The sequence below is a fragment of the Tenrec ecaudatus genome, chromosome 8 (assembly GCF_050624435.1).
Source record: "Tenrec ecaudatus isolate mTenEca1 chromosome 8, mTenEca1.hap1, whole genome shotgun sequence".
Classification (NCBI taxonomy): domain Eukaryota; kingdom Metazoa; phylum Chordata; class Mammalia; order Afrosoricida; family Tenrecidae; genus Tenrec; species Tenrec ecaudatus.
Window position 1 is genome coordinate 66604470 of NC_134537.1, and position 17929 is coordinate 66622398.

The window sequence follows — 17929 nt, forward strand, 5'->3', positions numbered from 1 at the left end:
ACAATGATTCCCTAGCGGGAAAAATGCGTACTACGAAAACTTTGCCCAGCCTTTGGGGGAGAGGGGATTTTTTTAAGGTAGCCCCTTATATATATAAAGAAATACTGACAGCTACAAGCCTCATCTTGGCAATGTATTACATGGCCACAACTGATACCTTTCTCCACTAGCCATTCTGTATTCCCTGTCTTCAGCCCGCACCTCAGATGGTTGTGGTTGTCTGGTGGGATAAACCAGACCTCCATTTCTGTGGGCTCTGGGACATCGGTAGTCATGTCAGGAGTGGGTTGCTTTAGGTTCGCCATTTATTTTAATCACAGGGCATGCTAGTACTAAGAAAATCTAAGGAATCTCTGGATTCCGACATACTCTTATTTACCTCGATTATTCAGCAACCATCCAATCTCCCCTTGGTAAGCAGGATCAATCACATCACGCAATACAGAACCTTTCTTTACCTGTTGTTCCAGGGACCTGAGGAGCCCAAAATGGTCACGGGTGATTCTTAAATGCCAATCCAATGGAAACAGCACTGTTTCCAGTTGAGAGCATTTCTGCCTTTGTAACTAGGATCTCTAGACCTGGAGTACAGTCTCCAGGACAGGAAACATAACTTCTGCAAGTGGGTCACTAGTAATTGTAAGTGGTACCATTCCCACTTATAAGCCTTGGTTCCAGGGCTCAGGAGTCCTGGCTATGGGAGGCAGAGCACTGTATACTGGCTGCTGGTTTAGAGCATACACAGCCCCGCTGGGGACCAATGCCCCCAGCCCTACAAGGTGTGGCCACCTAACTGACGTGGTAATGGTGTCGTTAGAAGGCCCTTCCATCAGTCAAGCTAGTTGCTTTAGGATGAGGAAGAACATGGTACAACCCTTGTATTTTGTGGGCATGGGGCCATTGCTGTACTGCATTTGCTGTGAAGTGAGTCCCTTGATCTGAAGCAATGCTGTGTGGAATGCCATGCCGGTGAATAGGATTTCTGTAAGTCTACTGAATGGTAGTTTGGCTTAAGTATTGCTCGCAAGGAAGGCAAATCTGTATCCAGATTGTCTATTCTTATAAGGAGGACCCTATGAACCTCCCTGTTTCAGCCCCTTTTCCTTCTTGCTTGCTGGGACTCTGCCACTGACCCTGAAATCCCTGACATGTTTCCACAACGTGTTTCACACAACTCTGCCTCTACCGGCTTGTGATCTTCCGACATTCTGCATCATTGCATGTGGCTGCGTGAGTCTGACTAGTAACAGACTCATGGACTTGAGTTGGACTGAGCTGGGATGCCTTGTTCACATATAATTATTTCTTGATACAAAGCTCATTCTTAAACATAGATGAATGTAACTGGATGTCCTTCTCTAGACAACCCAGCCTAACGCAGAAACCATTTACCCAGATGGAGAGAAAAGGAAAACAACATATTGATTTATCACCAAATGTTCCATTGTACATCTTTCCAAAAGCATCTGTACTCTTAAAAATACCCAGAGAACTAAGGCGTTTCCAGGTAAGTTCAATTATGCAGGTCTTCTCTCATTTCTGTTAAGCAAATTGAAACTCATAGCAACACTGCAGGACAGATTAGAACTACTCTGTAGAACTCTTAAGGAACAAATCTTTATGGAAGCAGACTGCTACATCTTTCTCCCATGGAACAGGGGTGGATTTGAACCACCAACCTTTCTGGTTAGAAGCCAAGTGCTTAACTAACTACTATATCCATTTATTAAAGAAAGCTAATATTATTATCTTTTATAATAGGTCATCAGTCTCTGGGAGATTTACCCCCTAAGAGATGGTAATGGTTTAAAAAGATACATAATAATGATTAAGTTAAAAAACATACTATTATCACCAATCTATTTCTGAGCACTAGTATGCTTCTAAACTGGATGCTGAGGGGTAAAACCGCGTGGCTCCGTGTCACACATGCCCCCCCCCCAGTCCTTAGCAAGCACAATTTATCCACAGAAAAGCAACATAAAACAGCAGTTCAAATATGCAAAACACACAGCTTAAAACCTTAAGATGAAATTGTTGATTTATTTATGAAAAGTTTACATGTATTGTTTGCATTTTAAAATAAGCTTTAAAATTCAAGAAAGGTGCCATTAGCTACAAATGATTACTTTAAGCCATTGTAAGCATTCACCTTAAGAAGATGCCAATAAACATGCCAACTAATAGCGAAACATGGTAAAAATAGTACTATGTTTTGAAATCTCAGCATTAAGGAAGAAGTCTTTGAAACCACGTTCCTATTAATAAGAAAAGAACTTCATAAGGAATATAGGTAACTCTTTCCTCACTCAGTAAATGGTCTCATGTGTATACAAAATTCAAACAAAGTCCACAAATCAAGACCTCAACCTCTCATTAACCTACAAACATAAAGAAAATTTGCTTTGGTCAGTTCTCTCAAGGAAAAAAAGATTGCCTTCAAAGTACACTGAAACATCTTTATATTTTATAAAAATCACATTTTAATTGGAAGAAAAATTCATTTTACATTAATCTTGGTTGACAGAAAAAAGTTGATTTATAGTTTATAATCCAATTTCAATTTGGCTTTGCCTTCAAATTTTGATAGCCAATTTTACAAAGGGTATTTTGCCAACCGTGCATCATAGATGTTTTCTTCTCAGGTGAATTACAGGCACTTAACATTGCATATGCAGCCAGAACAAACTGCAGCTGCTCACAGTATACAACACTCCCCCCAAAGTGGGAGAAACAGCCTCCTGACCGCCTCACAGATTAACACCATTTCCAGAGTCTCAGATACATGGTTTCCTTTATTTTGCCTCTGGACAGTCTAAGACAAATATAAGCCTAAACCTACCTCATGCTTTAAAATATATGCATGCATCCTGAAATGGTTCATGTTCATACAATCATCGCCAGCATTTCTTTAAGGAGACTGACAGTTACAGTCTGTATGTCAAACTATTTACCTGAGGAAACAAGACTTGCTACTTAGCTATTAGATTAAAAATTGTAAACTTTCCTCTGTACTATGAAGAAAAAAACAAAACCAAAATAAAGTTCCACAATTTCAAGGTTCTGATATAAACTGGAATTCATACTTTAACACCACTTAACAGAGGTTCTCCTTTGAAGGCTAGATCAAGTTCTATTAAAAATATAAATTTATTTATTTATTTAAATACTATGTTACAATACAATGTGTTTTGCCACCAGGCATATTCAGATATTCCACAGGAATGTTAAAGGGAACATCCATTTAAATGAAACAGCACACAAGTGCAAACTGAACAAGTCAAGGACAGCTTTGCTTTCTATTTTGTTTTAGGAGGGGATGCACAGTGTAACTAGAGGTTTTGTTTGTTTTTAAGCAAAATTTTTTTAAAAGCCTTTTCTTTAAAACTACTTTTATCTGAGCTATTTTGCACCACCTGCTTATAAGAGCTGTATTGCTAAGGAGACACACGTTACAAATTTACCTCTGTAGGATCCCATTGTCAGAAAATCAGCAAGTTTAGTGCCAACTTAGAGAGACAAGAAAAATTACTACTCCTGGATGATGCTCTCAAATTAACTACAAGTTATTCTTTTGCGGGAGAAAACAAAACAAAAAAGCAATGTCTAAGCCTAACATCAATCACAGTATCTCATTAAAAAAACAAACAAACCCAACTTGGGTAAAGAGGCACTTCCAGTATTTTATGTACAGTTTGAATTCTATAGTAAGAGAAAGTTAATGTTTTACAAACAAAGAGTTTCAAGCTACTGAAATTTATCCAGCATTCTTTAGCTAATCTGTAAACCAAGGAGAGTGAATATTTAGAAGAAAGCAAAGATCAACATTTAAAAGTTCAGGAGAAAGGAAAGTGAAACCTCAAAACACTCCCCCATCAATGTGCACGCTGCAGGCTGTTCCTCCTTAGGCAACACATGGGTTCACATCTATTCAAATAGTGACATTTTTCTCAAATATAACTTTTGTTTTTCCAGTATTTGTTTACATATCTTAAGTTAATAAGGAAAAATGTTAATGTGCTAAAATAAACAACACTCAACATAACCTTTGGAAAATTCATTTAACCACCTGGATATGAATTTTCTAACAGAGAAGAATAACATACCTGCTACATTCTTGCATTTTGTAGACTATTCATGTATGTTGCATGCAAGAATAAAGTACGGGAATTCTAAAACAAGAACAACAACCAAAAACAGCACGAAAATAATTCAGTGGCAAATGCAAATATCATTACTATTATAGTACAACATCAAAATTCACATCTCCAGTTCCAGCAACACATGAATTTTAAGAATTGGAAATGTTTACAATAAGGCAATCAAAAGTACAACCCCTGTATATATTCACTAAGAAATCACAGTATGCCTGGATATTTCAAAATTCAGCATATGAAAATAAAATTCAAAATTTTAATGTGAGAAACAGAAGGCTTAGCCATATACGAATTAAAACAAACAGCAAACTCTACGAATCTTGATAAAATGAAATAGAAAGGTGCAATATTAGGCAAATTTTGGTTTGAAAATATATGGGAATAGTGGGCTGATTCTTTTCTATAGCGTTTCATTTCCACTATCATTCTAATTCTTCCCAATTATCCGTCAGATTGCCTTTGCTTTGTCGTCTAATACTGACGAGCTTCCCCGCTGACTTGATGCTCCATCTGGAGGCATTTCCTGAGCTGGCCAGGGTAGTGTACTTAGTAGAGCCTTTAGTGTCATCTTCCCAGCCTGCCCACGACACATGGTCACTCCTGGTGTCACCTGAATCAGCTGCTACATCTTCAACAGCAATTTTTGGAGGCTCCCAACCTTCAATCTGATCTGGTTTTTTCGGCTGTGTATTTTGTTTTAAAACCAAATTGTCCCAAAATCCAGATTTCTTCTCTGCCTTCAATTCTTCTTTTAATCGTAAATTAGTCCTATAAGAAGAAGGTGTTAGGTGTTGGTGAGCCAATGACTTTTAGTGTGTAAACTTATATTATTTTAGTGAACTTAACGGTGCCTTTTAAAAAAATACTGTTTAAAAACTACAAAAATCTCTGTAGAATTTAAAATATGAAAATTAATAAGGAAAAATTACTGCCACAGCACATTTAAGAAAGCTGGTAGAAACCATATTTTACACAGAATCTCATTTCTCAATACATACGCAAGAACAAGTTTCTGACAAAAAAGCAGAAATGTGTTTGTTTCCCATATGGAAGGCGGTGCTCAGGCAGAAAAGGAGACACATGACAATCGAGGCTCCAGATTAAGAAATAAAGCACCAGGAGGATGACTCCATTTACCAAGCAGGTGTTCAATAGGGCACACTAATCTCAAGCTTTTAATAGGTAATTTGTTAACAAAAATTAAAATAGGTACACTCTCTATTATAAACAGGAAAGGCACAGCAGCCTTTCCTTTGTAGCTGCAGGTTCTGGGTCTGCAGATTCAATAAACCACAGATGTAAAATAGTGGGGGTGAGGGAGCAATTGAAGGGTCAAAGCAATTTCTCAAAAGCTAAGAGGGAGCTTAACTATGATACATATAGAATTTGCACTGTATTGAGTATTATAAATAGTATAGAGACAGTTTAAAGTATAAGCGTACATGTATATAGGTTATATGCCAACACTATGTCACTTTATACTTGATTAAGGGGCTTGAGCATCTGTACACTGTTCTACCTGGGGGAAGGGGGTGGTTGTCCTGGAACCAGTTCCAGGAGGTTATCAAGAGATGATGCTATATGCTCATGAAAATAAAAATTATCATGAATCACAAAAAGAACTGTATGTAAATGTCATTATCCAGACCAATGGCTATCAACCTTGGCCAGACATGAAAATCACCTGGGAAACTTTTTCTTTTTTCAATATACCAATGCCCAGGCCTTAGCACCAAAGACTTTAGTTTAATTGGACTGACGTAGGGTCAGGGCATAGGCATCTTTTAAAGGCCCCTCAGAAGTTTCTAACATGCAGGCAGGCTTGAGAAGCACTGATGCAGTAGCAGATTATCCTGAATGCACAAAGAAGTCCTCTGTTGAACAAGAAACTGAGTGAATTCAGATGCTTAGCCAAAATAAAGTCAAGGCCATAAATACTTGCCTGGTAGAGGTAAAAAGTACTGTCTAAAAACAAAATCAGGTTCTTTACTTTCAGGTTTTTCAAGATTTATCTAATTGAACTCTCCATCTCACTGGGCAAACATGCCTTCAATAGCATCAACAGGTAGTCACTCGGTTTATAGTCTAACATTAAATATGGTACTTAAAATTGCACACTATTTATACAACAAAGTAGGAGTATGCCTGTTTACATATATTTAATTTTCTAAAATCTTTTACAGCTTATCAATCAATTTTTGTACATTTAGCTAGAGAAGACTGACTGACCAAGAAACTCAACAGCAGCTTTAAACTTTATTAAAACCGTTAAAACCATCATTTTCCACCTTCCGAAATGCTTTCCCACATCTTACTGAAATGATCATTTTTTCTTAAACAATTATGACTTACCCTTTAGACCTGGGAGATTTACATTTTTCAAGAAGATGTTGTTCATCATCCTTATTAAACAGAGAAGTCACTTCTTTCCAACCCCGAAAACTTGCTCCTTGGACCTATTATAATGTTAAAAAAGAATTCTGAAATCTGATGTGGTACATAAGCAGTAATTTTCTAATCCTATAATTATGAACTAAAACTTAGAAATTAGCATAGATTTCCTCTTACCTGGTTATACTTGCGTATATTTTAAAAATTTCTCATTAACCACTAGTAATTGCAGCTGCTCAGAGTATTGCAGAAAAGTCGCCTGTCAGTGATGTTGACCGAAGCACTTACATTAGTAGACTCATCAACAACCATGTTACCTAAAACTGGTTGTGTCATCAGATAATGACCTACCTAAACCCACTGCCATCAAGTCCACTTTGACTCACAGTAACCCCAAAGCGGTCTATCTTTATGGGATCAGATGATCTCCTCTTTCTCCCTCAGAGCTGCTAGTGGATTTGAACTGCCAACCTAGAGATAAAAGTGAACGTTGACCCTATGTAGAGTTTCTGAGGCTGTACATTTTTAAGAAAGCAGAGTTTTATCTTTCTCCCATGGAGCAGCTGGTGCATTCAAGTGTGAACTTTGGGTTAACAATCTAATGCTTACCTGATAGTGCCACCAGGGCTGCTGAAAGAACTTCAAAGCCATGCCACATCACTGCCTACAACCCCACCTAAAGTGCCCTCTGAGAAAACATTTGCCTTACTATTTACAATTTGTGAGGACAGTGTTTCAATCTGTCTTTATATGCAAATCAGAGATGAACCGATGCCCACTAACAATGGAAAGTTAGCTTATAAACCCGAATGTTGACTTGTGGAAAGCCATTGGGATACTTTTTGGGTAGGAGAGATACCCTCAAACGGTATGTAAGACACTAACCATCCAGGATCTAGTTTAGCAAATTTTTGGTTTTTCTCCCACCCATCATCCTTCTGCACCTCTCTTGGTCAACGTAAGTATCACTTTCCCATTCAAACTTCCCCTCTGACGAGCTGTGCTATCTGCGGCTTCCCACATTAATGAGTTAATCGAAAACTTTGTCACATCTTAAAAAGGGGTGGGGTGGGATTTTATACTGTGATACAACCATCATCGGTAAAGAAGAGAAAGTAGAAGGTTAAAGGTGCCATTACCTCTTCTTTCATTGCAGGATACAAAATTATGTTGTCTAAAATTAAAAGGTAGTTTTTAAAAGAACTGTCTGGCCTCTCAGCATTTCTTAATTTTTATTTCTTAATCTCAGAAGCATCTCTGAAGAACTGTGCTTTATGTGATGAATAAGCATTTACATGAAGTATAGTTAGTTCTTGTTCTATTTCTTTCCTTCTATTAAAGAAATTTTAAATAAGTTTGAATAAAAATAGCACTTATATTATGCTCCAAATCTGTATGTATATTGTGATTCAATTATGATATATTTTTGTATATGCTCATTATCTGAATTGGAAAATATCTAGTTCTGTTTATGAAATATCAACCCTAGATTTTTTGTTTTGAATAATCACGAGCGAGGCTAAAAACATAGGCATTCTATTAGTTTTATTTATATATTGGTTTGTATAAATCTCAATGTAATCAAGTGAATTCCGACGCTTAGAGGCTCCAGTGGACAGAATAGACATGCCCATGTGGGTTTTTAAAGGAGTAGGAAGTGTTATGTGTATATGTCATATATATTTTAAAATATATATTCTATTAATAGCCTTAACGTTATCTCATGATTTTAAAATTTAACAACTGCCCTACTGAAGAAGTTTATTTTTTGTTTTAAATTCAGTTCTTCTGGAATACAACAAGACCACAGTAAGTCGAAGCATAGGTTCTTCAGGTTTAACAGATTAAATCTAAAAAATCATTTTATTGGGGCTCGTACAACTCTTACTGCAATCCACACATACATCCATTATGTAAAGCACATTTATACATTCGCTGTCATCATCATTCTCAAACATTTTCTTTCTACTTGAGCCCCTCATTTTCCCCTCCCTCCCCTCGCTCACTCTTGATAATTTATAAATTATTATTTTGTCATTCTGTCTGATGTCTCCCTTCACCCACTTTCCTGTTGTCCGTCCCCCAGGGAGGGGGTTATAGGTAGATCATTGTGATCAGTTCCCCTTTTCTCCCCCGCCTTCCCCTTTTCCTTCTGTTATCACTACTCTCATTATTGGTCCCGAGAGGTTTATCTGTCCTGGGTTCCCTGTGTTTCAGTTCTGATCTGTACCAGTGTAAATCCTCTGGTGTAGCCAGATTTGTAAGGTAGAACTGGGATCATGATAGTGAGTGGGGTGAGGAAGCATTAAAGAACTAGAGGAAACGTGTATGTTTCATCAGTGCTATACGACACCTTGACTGGCTCCTCTCCTCCCTGTGATCCTTCGGTAAGTGCACTCCCCCTCATTCACAATGATATGATTCTTTTTGTTCTTTGATGCCTGATCCTATCAACACCTTATGATCGCACAGGCTGGTGTGCTTCTTCCATGTGGGCTTTGTTGCTTCTCAGCTAGATGGCCGCTTGTTCATCTTCAAGCCTTTAAGACCCCGGACTCTCTATCTTTTGATAGCCGGGTTCCATCAGCTTCCTTCACATTTGCTTATGCACCCGCTTTAGTCTTCAGCAATCGTGTCGGGAAGGTGAGCATCATGGAATGCCAGTTTAATAGAACAAAGTGTTCTTGCATTGAGGGAATATTTGAGTAGAGACCTGATGTCCATCTGCTACCCTAATACTAAACCTATAAATATATGCACATAGATCTAGTTCCCCATTGTCATATATAGTTACATATGTGCATGCCTGTATTTAGACCTCTATACATGTCCTTTGCCACCTAGATCTTTCCTCTATTTCCTTTTACTTTCCTCTGGTCCTACTATCATGTTCAGTCTTCATTTGGGTTTCAGTAATTCCTCTCGGTTACACTGCCCTTGATCAAGCCCTACCAGGCCTCCTACACTCTCCTCGCCATCGGTTTTGGATCATTTGTTGTTCCCTTGTAACAGATTAAATTTAACAGAAGAAAATAATTGGTCCTTCACTTGGATCAAGAAATAGAGAAGTAAAGTTGCAATACTTAAGGCTAGGTAGAAATGAAACATGGCTTAGCTGTATAATGAATTTTTTAAATCTGGGATTTTAATTACCATATATATATTCATGTATAAGCCAAGTTTTTCAACACAAAAAAATGTGCTGAAAAACTGGGGTTCGGCTTATACACGGGTCAGTGGTACCCCAGCGAGGTGTAACATCTCACTGCCCCCCACCCCCCAGGAGCGCCCGTTTATCTCGTGGTGATTGCCAGTTTCTTGGCAGTTCATTCAAATTTCCGCTGACACTGCAGGACTTTGAATGTTTGTTTACTCACATCTGGTCAAGCCCGACTAATAAAAGGAGGAAATCTCACAAAGCCTGACATAGAGCTAATAGTAAAGTGGGTTCGAGATGCATGGGAAGACATTCCAGAAGACATGGTGCGACGTGCCTTCCAGAAATGTAGTATTAGTAACGCTATGGATGGCAGTGAAGACTGCACTTTGTATGAAAATGACAGCAGTGATGGTGATGACGGCGATCTCAGTGAGGACAGCGTCTATGATGACCTCACACCAGCTGAAGCTCTGCACTGGGATACGGATGATCATGAGGAATCCAGTTTTGAAGGATTTTAACTCTTTACATTTTAGCTTGGTTGCTGATTGAGCTCAGGGAATAGTACTCTATGGTATCATTGTTGATACCTTGTTTTTGTTGAACTTATTCTCCACTTACTGTGCTGGTTTACTAATGTTAAATGTCTTGTCCTTTTATTTATGTTTTTTATTTAAAATAAATATTTAAATACATTTCCCCACTGATGTCTCCATTTTTAGTAATTTTATTTTCATTTGTTTTGATTATTGAAACTCACCAATAGCTTCTGCATTTTCCAGCTTAGGCTTATACTCGAGTCAATCAGTTTTTCTGGTTTCCCAGGTAATAATTAGGTACCTCAGCTTATACTAGGGTCAGCTTATATTCGAGGATATACGGTAATTACCATTTGTGGTAGTTACATAATTTCATGTCAACCTAAAGATATATAAAAATGTAGGAATGGAGTTTAGCCTGTCAATCAGGTCGCAGCATGATGACTCCTTGTGGGTGTGCCCTTCTAAAAAGGAGGGTCCTAGGAACCCACCCTCCTCTCTCTGCTTTCACCTTCCTGCTGGCTAACCTGATCGTTGCCAGAGTCACCACTAGATCTACGTGACTTTACACCCACCAACCTGTGATCTTCCTGCATTCTGCATAATTACATGTGGCTGCATGAGTCTGAAGGGGGACTTACGGACTTGAGTTGGACTGCATGTTTTCTCAATAAGTAATTGCTTCTTGATATAAAGCTCTTTCTTATACATATGAGTAGCTCTAGATTTGTTTATTTACTCAACATGGCCTAACACACCAATCATTAAAAGTGAATGGCAATTTCTGTTGCAGAGAAGTTTGCTAGCATTTGTGGTAAATTTCAGGCTAACTAGTATCTCATTTTTTAAAGATTTTACTGGGGGCTCTCACAGCTCTTATAACATCACATACCTCAATTTTAAAAAGCATATTTGTACATAAGTTATCATTACTATTTTCCAAATATTCACCTTCTATTACAGCCCCTGGTATCAGCTCCTTAACTAGTATTTCTTTTTATGTAAGTTATAGCATATATCAAAATGAAAAAAAAATTAATTTAGAGGATATATTTTATTAAGTAAATTTTATAAGCATTTTCCGTATTTTACTATGTCTTGCTTTATCATACTCTTTAGATTCTATATAAAACATTCTTATTCATACCTGAATACGTTCATGTATACATCTCTCTGATGATGTAGTAGATCAAACTATTAACAGAATTTCCTGGGGTAAAGGGTAATATAACTATTACTACTTTTTTATATCAAAAAATGCATTAGCAATTAATGAACCCCAAACTGACTGTATTAATAGTAATATAGCCTTTCTCCCACAAACCCCCTTCCCCACAACCTCCCTAATAAACCATCTTAATTATGAGTACTGTCTGTGAGTTCAGAATGGCCATTACAATGAATTATTGAACATGGCAGCAATACAGTGTCTTGTCCTGGGAGGAATGCACAGGGTCAGAAAGATGATGGGTAGAGGCACATCTCACCTCTGCCTTGTTGGAAAACCAGAGGAGGTTAGATATGGTCTTCCTGGTGCTACTTCCTAAGGTTACGTAAGAAATAAAGAAAGCTGAAGCTATCTAACTAAAAGAAAGGAGAGAGAGCACTTTATGAAGATTTCAAGATGTTTCAAGAGACAAATGGGTGAAAGAAGATGATGCTATTGGAGTAAAAGAAAGTTTTCTGACACTCAGAGCTGTCCATGAAAAAAACTGGTTCTATGGTTAGATGACCCAGCATATCTGGCAACCTTTAAGTTAATGATCAAGTGAAAGATTGTAGTGTTCCTGCCAAGGATTCCATTCCCTGATGGGATGGATCACTTTTCCCAACAGGCTACCATAGCTTCTGTTATTGTGGAATTTACTAAAGAAACATTCTTGATATATATAGTCAGTCTTAATTCCAAAAATTATTTGAGGGAAAACAAAAGTATTTTAAGTATCCTTTGTATTATGTTTTATTATTGTACCCAAAATAAATACTTAATGGTTTCAGACAAAATTGAAGTGTGTTAGGTATCACACTAGATTACAGAGTTTTTACCACCAAATACCTATTTTATTGCCTATTTCCCCTCAGTTTTCTTATTATCTATTCATATTGACTTTCTGGATACTCATTCATAATTTCTCATGAACTTCGTAAGTTCCCGGGGACTTGAGAATGCAGTTTTCTAGCCCTTTCGTCAACAAAAATAATCTTCTTCCTATTGAGTTGATAGTATTTCTCAACAAAAACACTCAGAGTTAATTGAATTGTTTTGCATGCCTTTAAGTTGTTGTGCTGACTAAAGAAACAAATCCAAGGACACTCATATTTGTAAGAAAAAGTGGGCGAAGGGCAATAGAGTATGATGTAGGATATGAAAATAATAATCTACAACTGAATTAGTTTACTGTGCCAACCTGGCCAATAAACACATGTGGGGCTAATTGAAGGGCGGAGAGATACAGGGCTCAGTGAGCCTCACCTTTGGAGTTCTCAGGTCTCTTGCTTTGTGATGGTCCGACCAGGGCGCAGCTGCCTTAGCAGTTCCCTGCTTCAGCTTGCAAGGCTGACTTCCTGCAAGATATCCCCAAGGTGAAGCCTCATGACCTACCCTGATGCAGCCCTGAGTGCTGGAGCACCTGTGTGGATACCCCTGCCTTCCTCCGGCAGTTGGTGTCATTGCGTGTGTTTTGTGAAATGGAGGAGGACTCTGTGGAATGGTATTGGACATATGGGTTGATGTTGGACTTGTGGGCTTGGGCAACACTGAGTTGGGATGTTTTCTTGATGCGCACTTAACCTTTATATAAAACTCTCTCTTATACATGCGTTTCTGTGGATTTGTTTGTCTAAAGTACCCAGACTAACACAACAACTTATCAAGAGTTCATGAGGAAGGGAAGGTGGGAGAGGGAGGGTGAAAAATGAGGAGCTGATAGCAAGGCTCAAGTAGAAAGATGCTTTGAAAATGATGATGGCAGCATATATACAAATGTGCTTGACACACAGATGATTGAGTGCATTGTGGTAAGAGATGTAAGAACCCCCAAAAAAGCGTTTAATTTTTTTTAAAAGAGCTTATTTCAAGAAGTCATTATATATCAAGAAAACATCTCAGCCCAGTCCAGAGTAAGTCCATAAGTCCGATACTAGTCCATAAATCCCTCTTCATATTCACCCAGCCACACGCAATGATGTAGAATGCAGGAATATCACAAGCCAGTGGGTGCAAAATATTGTAGGTCTCCAAGTGGATGGCCAGGAAGGGAAAGAGGAAGAGAGAGGGAGAGGGAGAGGAAGTAGGGGGAGAGAGAGAGAAGCCTGCCTCCAGAGAGCCATTTATCTTGATGGCACCTCCAAATTAGATCATCAAGCTGTAACCTGATTGACAGGCTAAACTTCACACACATCTTACAGGTGCCATGTAAGCACCTAAAAAATTCTATCACAATCCTTTTAAGTTTTAAGGAATGCAAAGATATTACATGTACAAATTTGTATTTTACTAAACAGGTGGCAAAGAATAATGGCAAACTCCAAGGTCCTCGGTTCAAACCCATTAGCCACACCTCAGGTTGATGTTCTCTGTTCCCATAAAGATTTATAGCCTTCAAAAACCCTCTTCAGGGTGCCCATGAATCTGAATCAACTCAATGTCAAAAGGATAGTTAGTGACTGACAGTTTTCCTGAGAGTTATGTTTGTGTTCCTGACTCTAGTATTTGGTGAATAATTATCACAAAAGAGCTTGATTTTGCAGTGTCGTGATCTAGGTACAACAATAAGGACAATCTAAGAAGATGACATATGCTTTATGTTATTAGAGTAATTATTTAATTTGGGCAATTAAAAGTATTTCTGGACAACTATTAATTCTGAGACTATAGCAATATAAAGACAATGATGATTAGTTCAGACTCCTTGAGCTTTCTAGAAACAGAGATGTTGAGAAAGGGAGGGCGCACACAGTAGACTTGTCTTGGAATAAAACAGATTAAGGTACACCCTTGTTACCAAATGCCAGAGTGGATTCCAACTCATAGTGAGCCTATAAAAGGTTTCTGGGGCTGAGTTTTCACAGGAGCAGACAGCCTTATCCTTCTCTCTAGAACAGCTGGTGTGTTTGAACCACAGACTTTGAAGTTTGCAGTCCAGTGCCAGGAGAGTTCAAGGTACTCCAGTTAGATTTCCAGAGCAAACTCGGGGATATGTGGGTTCTGACTCAGCGACCCTGTAAGACAAATTAGAATGGCCCCTGTGGGTTTCTGAGATTGTAAATCTTAAAGGGGACAGAACCCCTCAGCTTTCTCCTCGGGTGCAGCTGATGGTTTCGAACTGCTGACCTTCACTTAGCAAGCCCATCATGTAAACCACTATGCCACTTAAATGGCCTATATCCTTTGCCAATTTGGATAAACATATTAATTCAATAAATATCAAAGTACTAACAAATCTACTCAAAGTTAAGAAACTATTGCTATACTTACTCTCTGGCCAATAGCCTAGAAACTACCCAACACTAAACTTCTCTATTGTCTCTTCCCACAAATATAGTCGACTGGATATCTGTTTATTCCATGTGGTGAGGCCCACATGTATAGCCTCCATTTCCATTATTGAGAAAAGGTAATTGCAAAGAAGTTGGTGGACTTGCAAAATTCCACCATGTGACCTCCAGTTTTATTTCTATCACCAAAACCACAGTTCCCACCTGTGTGCCCAGCTTTCACATTCTAGTCTCCGGTAATTATCAATGCAACTAGCTTGTATGTTTGTTTAATTTTATAATGAAGAAGTTGGTAGAATTCAATTTATCACTTCTTTTACTGGTTGGTTCATAAATTTGAATGAGTTGTATTAACTACTCTTTTTTTGTAGGCATATAGATTATTATCCTACCACAGACAGCACTGACCTGTAAGATAGAGCTTGAAATGTTCTTTGTAACAATAAATATGATATTCTTCTTAGATTTGTCATTTCTGGCACAATAAACCATATGATTGTCCCACTCAAAATGGCCAATGCCAGCCCATTTCAGCAATTAATGTGCATAAGATACGAATCTATGTATTCCATATCATTTTGATGATTTTCAATTTTCCTAGATGGTATTTTGTACATTTCAAGTTCCAATTAGTTATAGATATGTACCAGCTTTTCCTTCTCCTTTTGCATCATGGCCTATCATCGTAAATCAAGGTTCTCAACGTTTTACTCCATCCACACCATGCGGGTTGACTAATTTGAGAAGACAACTCTTCCTTAGTCAGATTTTGAATGCCTTTTAGGACATAGCTTCACCTGCCAATGTTCCGAAGCAAAAGTTCTCAATGCCAAAGTCCTCAGAATTGTACCGCCCATTTCTTCTTCCAAGTCGATTCTTAGTCAGAAAGCCTGCTGAAACCACCACTGAACCCATGGGAAACCCTGCTGGTATTTGAAATACTGGTGGCGGAGCTTCCAGCTTCATAGCAACACATACAAGTCACCACAGTATGACAAAGTATGAACACTGACAGCTAAATGGTGCATTATTTTTATAGGCACATTTCATTAGCTTAAGGCATCTCTCTTCCATCTACTTTCCCACATTTGCCTTCTAAATTTTCTTTCGCTATTTTACTTGCACTTAAAATTAAGATTTAAAAATGGGTATATTTTCTCTGTAGGTGCAGAAATGAGGCAAATAGTTCTTTTTCATTCTGAGTTTTCCACATAACATTTTTGTGGATGAGTTTCATATTGTGTCAGATACTAATACTAACCACTCACAAACCTCAGGCTGAAATCTACAGCTGTCCACATTTTCAAGTTCAGTCATTACTGTCAAATTTGCTGCATCCTGGAAAGGACAACCATCTTGTCCCCTCACAGCTCACCAGCTTGCCTTAACCTTCACACACCAGGCTGAGCCATTCAGGACTCTTGACTTCCGGGCTCCACATTCATGCTCTGCATGTAAATACTCCCCTCTTCCTACTGCCTGAACTCCCAGTGATGACAGCCATGAATGATTCACACTGCTCTATCCGTACAATGCCTACCCCTACACTTCTATTAATGACCACAGTTCCTACCTATTAATCTCACAGAACTACTCTAGGGCAGGGTACAACTGCCTCTGGGGGTTTCCAGAGTGTAACTTTTTATAGATGTACAAGCCTCATGTTTTTCCCGCAGAGTGGCTGGTAGTTTCTTACTGACGACCTTGAAGTTAGCAGCTTAACTCATAACACACTACACACACTACACACACTACCAGGGCTCCTGTACTTCATTGAGGGATAGAAACGCCTATAGATGACCTAAGAGCTGGGGTTTTTATCATCACCAACAGCAAATTTGCCAATTAACTGTTATATAGCACGTGCTTCTTTGACGGCCCCACAATACCAAAAAACAAAGGAAACTCACTCTCGCTTTCTGCAATTGAGCAATCAGAAGACACTACAATAGCATGAAATTATATTAAACAAATAATGGCTCATACATAGACAAATGAGTAAGGAGATTGGAGAGGTAAAATGCTTACATACAATATACGGCAAAAGATAATCACACAGAACTGAGAGGCATATCTCAGCAGTATTTCTTTGAATCTATCTACGTAACAGGTATTGTTCCCAGAGTTTATAATAATCACAGCAGGACTTAATGAGTTGAAAAGACTGCATCAAAGCCCCAAACCTAATTAATTGGACACATGTTCACATTTCTGTAGTTAACAAAAACTTACTTTCACTTTAAATCTTCTAAGTTTATAGGTGAGACCCTCTCCAGAGGGAAATGGCAAAAATCTCTTGAGCAGCCAAACACCACTGCTAAAAGAAGACCCCAAGTACAGGTTTACGAAATAAGGACATGAAGATTCTCTGAGTTGGATTAAACAGGCTGTGTTACATGGAAGCAGCACTGCTGTGGTGTGTGAGATAAACAAAAGTTTTCTCCTTCAGAAGGCAAAGCACATGAAGAAAGTCACTCACAAGCCCACATACCTCCTGGAGAGCAGAGCGGCCAATCAGTGGCAAGATTCCTTAACCCTAGAATTAGATCCAGGGAGACCATGACAGCCAAAATAATGAAGACAAATACCGTGTGCTACGAAACTCCAAGTGGTACCAAATAAGCCCGGTAAAGATGATGTCTCAGTACAGGTCCACAAAAGAACATTTTTTTCCCCTTTTAAAACAAGACTTCAGTTGCAAAGAAGCTTTTCATGCTCCATGTAAGAAAACCTATGAAATACTAGAAAGAAAATTAATATACTCCATAATGTACCACAAGTATACATATCCATTGGAGAAAGTAAATGTACACAACACAGAACATGTTTAGTTCAGACAGAGGCTGGATGATCCTCTGGTAACTGGAAGCGAAGAATTAACTGGTGAATGTTCAAGATCTTCATATCGATTGCCCAGGCCAGCTCAGGGGTTCTCAGATTATAGTTATGCTCACAAAACACCAGGAATGCGATATCCTGGTGACTTAAAAATGAACAGACAAACAGTTACCTGCCAAACTTCATCTCTTTAGATTAGGAAACACACACTTAAATAACAATAAATTCTGTAACATGCCACCTTTAAAACTTAATCTTACAATTTGTAGTTTTAAAATTTTGAATAAGATGTCCCAAAGCTACATTTCTTTCTCACCCTAACCCTCACAGCTACTTCAAGACCAAGA

The 17929-nt window shown here is 38.3% G+C and overlaps 1 protein-coding gene across 1 annotated transcript in view; it reads right to left on the reverse strand.

Annotated features, from left to right (window-relative positions):
* Positions 1 to 2046: 2046 nt before the first annotated feature.
* Positions 2047 to 17929, reverse strand: part of TDRP (testis development related protein) — a 43606-nt gene continuing 27723 nt past the window's right edge. Inside the window, exons 3-4 of the mRNA XM_075556409.1 lie at positions 6510 to 6613; positions 2047 to 4925 (exon numbers count right to left, since the gene is read on the reverse strand). Coding sequence (XP_075412524.1) covers positions 4580 to 4925; positions 6510 to 6613 — 450 coding nt within the window. The 3' untranslated portion in view covers positions 2047 to 4579. The remainder of the gene's footprint in view (positions 4926 to 6509; positions 6614 to 17929) is intronic.